The sequence below is a fragment of the Leptonychotes weddellii genome, unplaced genomic scaffold (genome assembly GCF_054177405.1).
Source record: "Leptonychotes weddellii isolate Sample4059 unplaced genomic scaffold, ASM5417740v2 HiC_scaffold_8636, whole genome shotgun sequence".
Taxonomy (NCBI): Eukaryota; Metazoa; Chordata; class Mammalia; order Carnivora; family Phocidae; genus Leptonychotes; species Leptonychotes weddellii.
Window position 1 is genome coordinate 1 of NW_028057415.1, and position 8608 is coordinate 8608.

The window sequence follows — 8608 nt, forward strand, 5'->3', positions numbered from 1 at the left end:
GATGCGGGGCTCGATCCCAGGACCCTGAGATCATGACCTGAGCCGAAGGCAGACGCTTAACGACTGAGCCACCCAGGCACCCCTACCCAAGCCTTTCCTGTCAGGTCATGTCTTCCTAAGTAGAACAAATACCGTGAAGGCATGTAATCATAGATGACTTTGTGACTTATTATTAGCATTTTTATTGAAGTGTACTGGCCTAATAACATTTGTTCCTTTTAAAAAATAATAGAGATGTCTTATCACTTTGGGTATAAAAAAGATCAGTCCCTCTTCTTTGCTGTTACTAAGTTTAATGATAAATAGTTTTGTGTAGAGCATTTCTATATGTGTACTCTTAACATTCAGTGAAACGTTACTTTTTTTCTTTTTTAATAGTTTTAAACCCAATGAAGGAGTTATCATAATAGGAGCCACAAACTTCCCAGAGGCATTAGATAAGTACGTATTAAAAGACTTTTTTGACAAGTACTCATGCATACTGAACCATGGATGAACTTTAAAAGAGAAAGAAGCTCATCACAAAACATCACATATGATTCTTTTTATATGAAATGTCCAGAATAAGCAAATCGGTGGCAACAGAAAGTAGATTAGTGGTTGCCAGAGGGTGGGAAGAATGGAGAGTAGTGACTGTTGGTGGCTGTGGGGTTTCTTTTGGGGTGGGGGAATAAAAATATTCTTGAGTTAGATTGTTGATAATTGCACAACTTTGAATATATTAAAAACCACTGGATTATCTACTTGAGATTCTGTGATACGTGATTTAAATTTCAGTAAAGTCATTAATCTTCTGACAACTTTATATCACAGAATTTGGGGGTGGTGGAGAGCATTTTTAAAATAAAATTTATTATAGTTTTAAGTTTTTGATTTTATCATAGAAGTTACTCATATTTTAATTTGATCTAATAGTTTTATCTTTGCCTAAGTGTGTAGTTTAACATTCTGTACTTACAGCAGTTGTGATAGGAAGCTATCACAGTGTAGCTCTCATAATAGACTGCTCTAGAATTATTTTTCCTTGAGTGACTGGCTTGCGTGTTTTTGTTTTTGAGGGTTGTGTATTACCTCTCTCTGTCAACCTTTGTTCTGCCTTCTGGTTATTGAAACTGTTACTTGAGTCATGTTTTACAAGGAGTTATCTGAATATTTATGTTCAAAACTCCAATCTAGGGTGAAATAGGTGATGGGGATTAGGGAGTGCACCTGTTGTGATGAGCACTGGGTGATGTGTGGAATTGTTGAATCACTATATTGTATACCTGAAACTAATATAGCACTGTATATTAACTATCCTGGAATTAAAATAAAAACCAAAACTCCAGTCTAACCTCTGGTTGCCATTATCCTTCCATCTTGACTTTAGAGTGTCAGTCCTATTTAATTTGACCTTCAGTGTACTCAGATTATTAATTTATATTTTCTTCTTCTCCCTTTAGTGCCTTAATACGTCCTGGTCGTTTTGACATGCAGGTTACAGTTCCAAGACCAGATGTAAAAGGTCGAACAGAAATTTTGAAATGGTATCTCAATAAAATAAAGTTTGATCAGTGTAAGTCTGATTCCAGTAATAAACTTTATTATTATCTCTATAAAATGGTAATATTTCATTCTGCCCTGTTTGTGGTTACTTGACAAATGTCTCAAAAGACCAGTTTTTTATATGTCCTTTTTTTCTCTCCATTTATATGTCCTTTTTTTAAAGATTTTATTTATTTATTTGACAGAGAGAGACACAGCGAGAGAGGGAACACAAGCAGGGGGAGTGGGAGAAGGAGAAGCAGGCTTCCCACAGAGCAGGGAGCCCGATGCGGGGCTCGATCCCAGGACCTTGGGATCATGACCTGAGCCGAAGGCAGACGCTTAACAACTGAGCCTCCCAGGCGCCCCTTATATGTCCTTTTTAAAAAGTTTATTTCTTGGGGCACCTGGGTGGCTCAGTCTGTTAAGCAGCTGCCTTTGGCTCAGGTCGTAATCCCAGCGTCCTGGGATTGAGCCCTGAATAGGATTTTCTGCTCAGCAGGGGAGTCTGATTCTCCATTTCCCTCTGCCCCTGTTCATGTTCTCTTTCTCACTCACTCTCTCAAATAAATAAATAAAATCTTAAAAAAAAAAAGACTGTTTTCTTTAGATTATTTCGATAAATAATAATTGAAGATAAATACATATATAACTGTTTTTAAGATGAATGTAATAGTAGAAAAAACACATATAATCACTTTGGGCCCAAAAGAAGCAAATTGTAAAACAAAACACATGAAAATATTATGGACCCACTTAAGTAATAAATGCAGCTATTAATCTGCAGTATTTTCAAAGATAGGTGAATCAATTTGTAAAACCAGCTATGTTTCTTATAATTGGAGCTTTTATAAATGTACATAAAATACTGAATACTTATGTATAAAGTATTTCAAGATGAAATTCAGAAAACAAAATGTCTTTATTTTTTAAAGATTTTATTTATTTATTTGACAGAGAGAGACAGCAAGAGCAGGAACACAAGCAGGGGGAGTGGGAGAGGGAGAAGCAGGCCTCCCGCTGAGCAGGGAGTCCGATGCGGGGCTCGATCCCAGGACCCTGGGATCATGACCTGAGCCAAAGGCAGACGCTTAACGACTGAGCCACCCAGGTGCCCCAATAAACTGTTGTCTGAGTATACATTTTCAGTTTGTGCTTAGGGTAGTAACAATTTAGGTTATAATTTGAAGGTTTATAAATCAAGTCTGGCAACTCTGAATTTCTTTGTTTTTTTTTTTCCACAAAGTTCTTTAAGAACTTCTGTGATTTGTCCCGCTGGTAGTTTTAATGATATATTTAATGGCAATTTTGGCTTTTTCCTTTAGAAAAATAAGTTTATTTTGTAGTTACAGTGAAATAAATATTTTAAGTTCTAGTTCAGGATAGCTGTTTTCTTTTTTCTTTTGGAATGCGAGTTGTTTCTGAAGAGTTGTTCTGGAATTTTAATATTGTGTTTGTCTGTGTAGCTGTTGATCCAGAAATTATAGCTCGAGTTACCGTTGGCTTTTCTGGAGCAGAGTTGGAGAATCTTGTGAACCAGGCTGCATTAAAGGCAGCTGTTGATGGAAAAGAAATGGTTACCATGAAGGAACTAGAGTTTTCCAAAGATAAAATTCTAATGGGTAGGTTTTCTCTCCCCTTTTTTCTTTTTCCCTGTCTTAACACTGTTCATTATGTTAAAGAATAAATTCTTTTTGAGAAAAAGGTTATAAAAAAGAAAGGTACAGGAGTAAGAAAATACATACTCAAAAATAGCCACACAATTGGGCCTCTTACAGAACAAATACAGTTTGTATGATTATACTCTTTGGGGGCAGGGGTGCCCATGTGTTTCCTCTTGTCTGATATTGCTGATAAAAGAATAATTTTACTAATTTTCAGTATTTGATTTTAAATCTTGAATTGGCTTCAGAACAGGTTAGTTATGACATTTCTTCTTTAAATTTATTTTCTGGGAAATAGAATTAAACTTTTTCCTTGTTGATAGTAAGGAGTAAGATGACAGCTCTTACAATTTTGGTTGTCATTTGTCAAGTTATTGTGGTTTAAAATATTTGTTAATGATATTAAGTCATGTCACCCTAAGAATTACTTAAAGGCAAGTGGGTTTCATTCATCTAAATATACTTTCCTAACAGAATAATTTTAGTTAAATTTTTATCCTTAGGGCCTGAACGTAGAAGTGTGGAAATTGATAACAAAAACAAAACCATCACAGCATATCATGAATCTGGTCATGCTATTATTGCATATTATACTAAAGATGCAATGCCTATCAACAAAGCTACAATCATGCCACGAGGGCCAACACTTGGACATGTAAGTATCTTGTAGTTTTTTTTCTTTTCTTTCAAGTAACACTCTCCAAAAACTTATGTAGGAAATTATTGATGAAAATAATTAAAAAGAAAATTCAACTAATTCCTAAGTTTGCTGAGAACTTTCTTCTTTAACATTCTGAACCATTGTGAAATCAGAGATACTGGTGAAACATCTGCTAATAAAGAATACTAATATTTCAAATATTATATATTTACATTATGAAATTTAAATCTGGAATGACAACAAAGTATCATTCTTAAATATGTAATTGCTCTTTTCCCTCCACAAAGAAACTATGTCAGTGGTTCCATAGTTTTTCTAAGATTTTTCTTATTGAGTACAAGTTTCATTTTCATACCTTTCTAATGATAGACATTTTAAGCATTTTTGTGCACCTGGGTATAAGTCCATCCTCTTGCAGCATCATATACGTATTACATATAAAATGAACTTTTGCCTTATAAAGAATTTTTCTTATTTTGTGTATTGCCAGTTTTGTCATTAGTCGCCTGAGACCATCTCTACTAAATTTTTTTGAGCTGTCAGCATCATGATATTAAGTACTCTAGCAAGAGCCAAATGATAATTCTGATTATTAATATAGGTATTTCAAACTGTGTCTGAAGTTTTTCTTTGTTTTCAATTGTCTAGGTGTCCCTTTTGCCTGAGAATGACAGATGGAATGAAACTAGAGCTCAGTTGCTTGCACAGATGGACGTTAGTATGGGAGGAAGAGTAGCTGAGGAGCTTATATTTGGAACTGACCATATCACAACAGGTTGGCTGTAAAGAATGGCTTTAGTTCAAATTGTGCTTGCTGATTTAAAAATACTTTAAAAAATTGAGTTCTATGTATATTTTAAAATTTTAGGTGCTTCCAGTGATTTTGATAATGCAACTAAAATAGCAAAGCGGATGGTTACCAAATTTGGAATGAGTGAAAAGGTAATAGCTAATTTTAACCCTTCCTTATGTATCAAATGATGATTTGCCAAGTGTCTGTTTATGAGAGAGGGTTCTTTTTTTTTTTTTAAGATTTTATTTGAGAGAGAGCGAGCGAGAGAGAGAGAAAGCATGAGACGGGGGAGGGTCAGAGGGAGCAGGGAACCCGATGCAGGACTTCAGTCCCGGGACTCTGGGACCATGACCTGAGCCGAAGGCAGTCGCTTAAATAACTGAGCTACCCAGGCGCCCTATGAGAGAGGGTTGTCATTATAAATTGGTAACATTTACTTCCCCCCCGCCCGTCTCATTTCAAGTAGATATGTCACAGCTTATTCTAAACTAAACTGTTTTTGTTTTTTGAGTAGTAACATAGTATTCACTTTCCATTCTAGCTGCTTGGACAATAACAGTATCTCATGAGTTAAGCAAATGATAAGATATTCTATTTTCTGTTCTTATGACATAAAACACCTATTTGCTGAGCTTGCTTACTTTACCCTTTCCACATATTTCACTCTCTTACTTTATCACTGTGGCTTCATGAATCATTTCTAATACATTACATTGTGGATTTCTGGATTTGGAATAGCTGCAAAGGTTTTCGAAGAAGGTACTCAGAGCCATACTTATTATTTTAAATTTTTTCTCTTATATTTTTAATTTTAGTCTTATACTTTCAGAAGAATGATGAAATTTCTTTGCCCTCAAGGGTGTTTTTATATTGAATTTCTTCCTTGTCCCCATGATGTTTCCTTAAGTATAGGATAGTACTTCCTCTGTTACATTTATTAGTGGTTTAGGGTTTTTCTGTTCAATTTCTTTTCGTTTGTTTTAGCTTGGAGTTATGACCTACAGTGATACTGGGAAACTGAGTCCAGAAACTCAATCTGCTATTGAACAAGAAATTAGAATCCTTCTAAGGGTAATGATCATATTTTTATATGCTTATTTGTCTGGTCATAATGTGCCTCAATAGTTAGGTACTACCAGAAGATAATGGTTATCCCCTGTTTAGAAATGTCACTATGTATAATAAAGAGAGTAAGTGCACCATTGAAACCATGATTTCAATATGTTGTTTGGGAGCCTCTGGTCATAGACTGAATATTTTATTCTGGCTATAGGCTAGGAAGAGTTAATATCAGTAATTATAAATATTCTACTTAAGCTGTAAAACCATAGAGTTGTTAGAATAGGGGATATTGATTATTTGAGTCTTTATTGGTTTTTCACTCTGACATATATTTTATTCAACAAATATTATTTGCTTTGTGCCTAGCTGCATGCATGTGCTGAGAATGAAGCACAAAGTTCTTTGAAAACAAAAGTCTTTTTGATTGCAGTGTGCAGTACAGAATATGTGAGCATAGACTCAGTGAGATCAGTTGGTAGTTACTGTGGAGTCTCCTTATGGTACAGCAGATGCTTGGATTAGGGCAGTGAGTGTAGAAATTGAGAAAATGCGTTCAAGAGATACTGATCTAGTGGAATCAAAATGCCTTTTTGATGTTTGGGTGAGAGAGCAGCTAAATTAAATACAAAGCTGTTTCTGCCTCAAGCAGCTGTATAGTTGTGTGTGCCATTTACTGAGAAAACACTGATGATGGCCTAAGGTGGGGAAGTATGTAGATTATGAGCTGAATTTTATACATATTGAATTTGAGGTGTCTTTTTTTTTTTATTTTATTTGTTTATTTGAGAGAGAGAACGAGAGAGCGAGCATGAGTGGGGTGGGTGAGGGGCAGAGGGAGAAGCAGACTGCCTGCTGAGCAGGGATTCTGACATGGGGTTTGATCTCTGGACTCTGGGATCATGACCTGAGCTGAAGGCAGACGCTTAACCAACTGAGCCACCCAGGTGCTCCTGAATTTGAGGTGTCTTAGTGAAGATTTCAAGTTGAGGGAGCTACGTGGACCTGGTGCTTAGTGCAGAGGTTCGATATGTGCATTCCATTTGGACGTGCATGAAGGCAGGTCTTGGAATGGAAAAGACAGAGCTAAATTCCAGAAAGTCTAGTGAATGAGAACTGTAATTAGGGTAGTAGATTGCAAAATCAAGGATGTTGAATAGGGCTACAGTCAGATGGTGTAAACTTCAAAGGAATCGTGCTTTATGGAAGAGGGTAGCATAGTAATGGTCTGTCAGCGGTGAGGGGAACAAAGAGTTCACCTCTTTACCCTGAAATGTCTGGGATAAGAATCAATAGCTGCCACTTGAGGGCTCAGGAGTCTCCCCCAGGAGGGCGAGGTTTTGATTAACTTAAGGAGGTAGAAAATGGTTTAAAGTCATTAAGTATATGAAAAGTTTATATAATGGAAAGGTTTAGAAGGTGTTTCAGAAGAGGAATTCTCTCTGCCTTCCCTGAATCTTCATTCTCTTTCCTTTACTATTTATGTTGAGTAAATCTATACTCTAGTATTCTTAGGGCATTGGAAATACTCTTTCTTTGCTCTAGTACTTTTCTGAAATGTTAAGATTGGGAAGGCTGTAGGTACTCTTTCCACTAGATGGCACGCTTACATTGTTATTAAGGGAAATGATGACTAGCTAGTATACATTTTAGGTTCAAATGTTTATGAAACTTAAAAATATGAAAACCTTATCGTAGTCTTTCATGTTACAATGTAAGGATTTCATTCCAATGAAGTTTTTAAAGTTAATACTAATTCATCCTTGGATATTAGTTTCAATATTCCATGACACATTTATAATACTTTATATGTTTTCTTTAATTTGATGATTTCACTTGACCGTAACGGTTTTGTTCAGAATGTCTAATGATGTTTATTTTTAATAATTGTGTTATGTTTATATGACTTATGCTTCTTGATGTTGGTAAACTCATTTTACACTGGTATAGTTGTCACAGGCTGACAGAGTTGTTATCAAATAACACAATAGAAAAGTAGATCTTTTCTGCTGAAATCTCACAAGGCAAAAGGAGCAAACCTCCCTTTCCTTTTTAACATGTATATTGAATAGAGAAATAGATTTCTTTGTTCACAGACCTTATTTAAAATGCAGATAAGTATAATACATACTTTTATATCTTTAAGTAGCTCCCTAAGTAATCCTCATTTATCAATGTGATAGATTTTGAGGTTAAAAATAGAACATTTGCAAATACAAAACTTCTCTTTGAGAACCAAGCTTGCCTATCTATCTCTATCTATCTATCTATCTATCTATCTATCATCTATCTATCTATCTATCTATCTATCAAGTAGGCTCCACGCCCAGCATGGAGCCCAATGCTTTTATCTTTTATAAGTAGAAATGAATATATTTCATATTTTTTAAGGCATATACATTTTTTTTTCTTATTTATGGTTTTTGCTTCTCCTAAGTTTTCTGCCTCTTAGATACCTGCTTTTTTCATTTCAGGACTCATACGAACGAGCGAGACATATCTTGAAGACTCATGCAAAAGAGCATAAGAATCTAGCAGAAGCTTTACTAACCTATGAGACTTTGGATGCCAAAGAGATTCAAATTGTTCTTGAGGGAAAGAAATTGGAAGTGAGATGATAACTCTTAAAATGGATGCATTGCTGGTTTTACTGCAAGAATATATAAGTAGCATTTCAGTAGTCTTTTGCAATGCTTTTCTCCCATTCTTGCCTTGGTGTCACTCAAGGGTGTGAAACACTTTGTCTCTCTTTTGTCATGTTTAATCTAATTTTGGTTATTCTCATAATGACACCTATTGCAAATTATCAACCCATAATAAATATGTTAAAGAAAATAAAGAACTATTAGGATTGGAAACAGCTTGTTTGAGAAATGTCAATAAGTTATTCATTTGAAAATAAGTAGT

General features: G+C 35.2%; 1 protein-coding gene across 1 annotated transcript; it reads left to right on the top strand.

Moving 5' to 3' along the window:
• Positions 1-292: 292 nt before the first annotated feature.
• On the top strand, positions 293-8559 carry YME1L1 (YME1 like 1 ATPase). The gene is made up of 8 exons (XM_081811587.1): positions 293-441; positions 1443-1555; positions 2991-3146; positions 3692-3843; positions 4498-4624; positions 4718-4791; positions 5627-5713; positions 8176-8559. The coding sequence occupies exons 2-8, from the start codon at positions 1471-1473 to the stop codon at positions 8317-8319; spliced, it is 825 nt and encodes a 274-aa protein (XP_081667713.1). The 5' UTR covers positions 293-441; positions 1443-1470; the 3' UTR covers positions 8320-8559.
• The last annotated feature ends 49 nt before the right edge of the window (positions 8560-8608 follow it).

Excerpts from the sequence above, each read along its gene's own strand:
- YME1L1 (XM_081811587.1), top strand. The coding sequence starts at position 1,471 with ATGCAGGTTACAGTTCCAAGACCAGATGTAAAAGGTCGAACAGAAATT. Across the intron at positions 3,147-3,691 it reads CAAAGATAAAATTCTAATGG|GGCCTGAACGTAGAAGTGTG; the intron begins GTAGGTTTTCTC and ends TTTTATCCTTAG. Across the intron at positions 3,844-4,497 it reads GAGGGCCAACACTTGGACAT|GTGTCCCTTTTGCCTGAGAA; the intron begins GTAAGTATCTTG and ends TCAATTGTCTAG.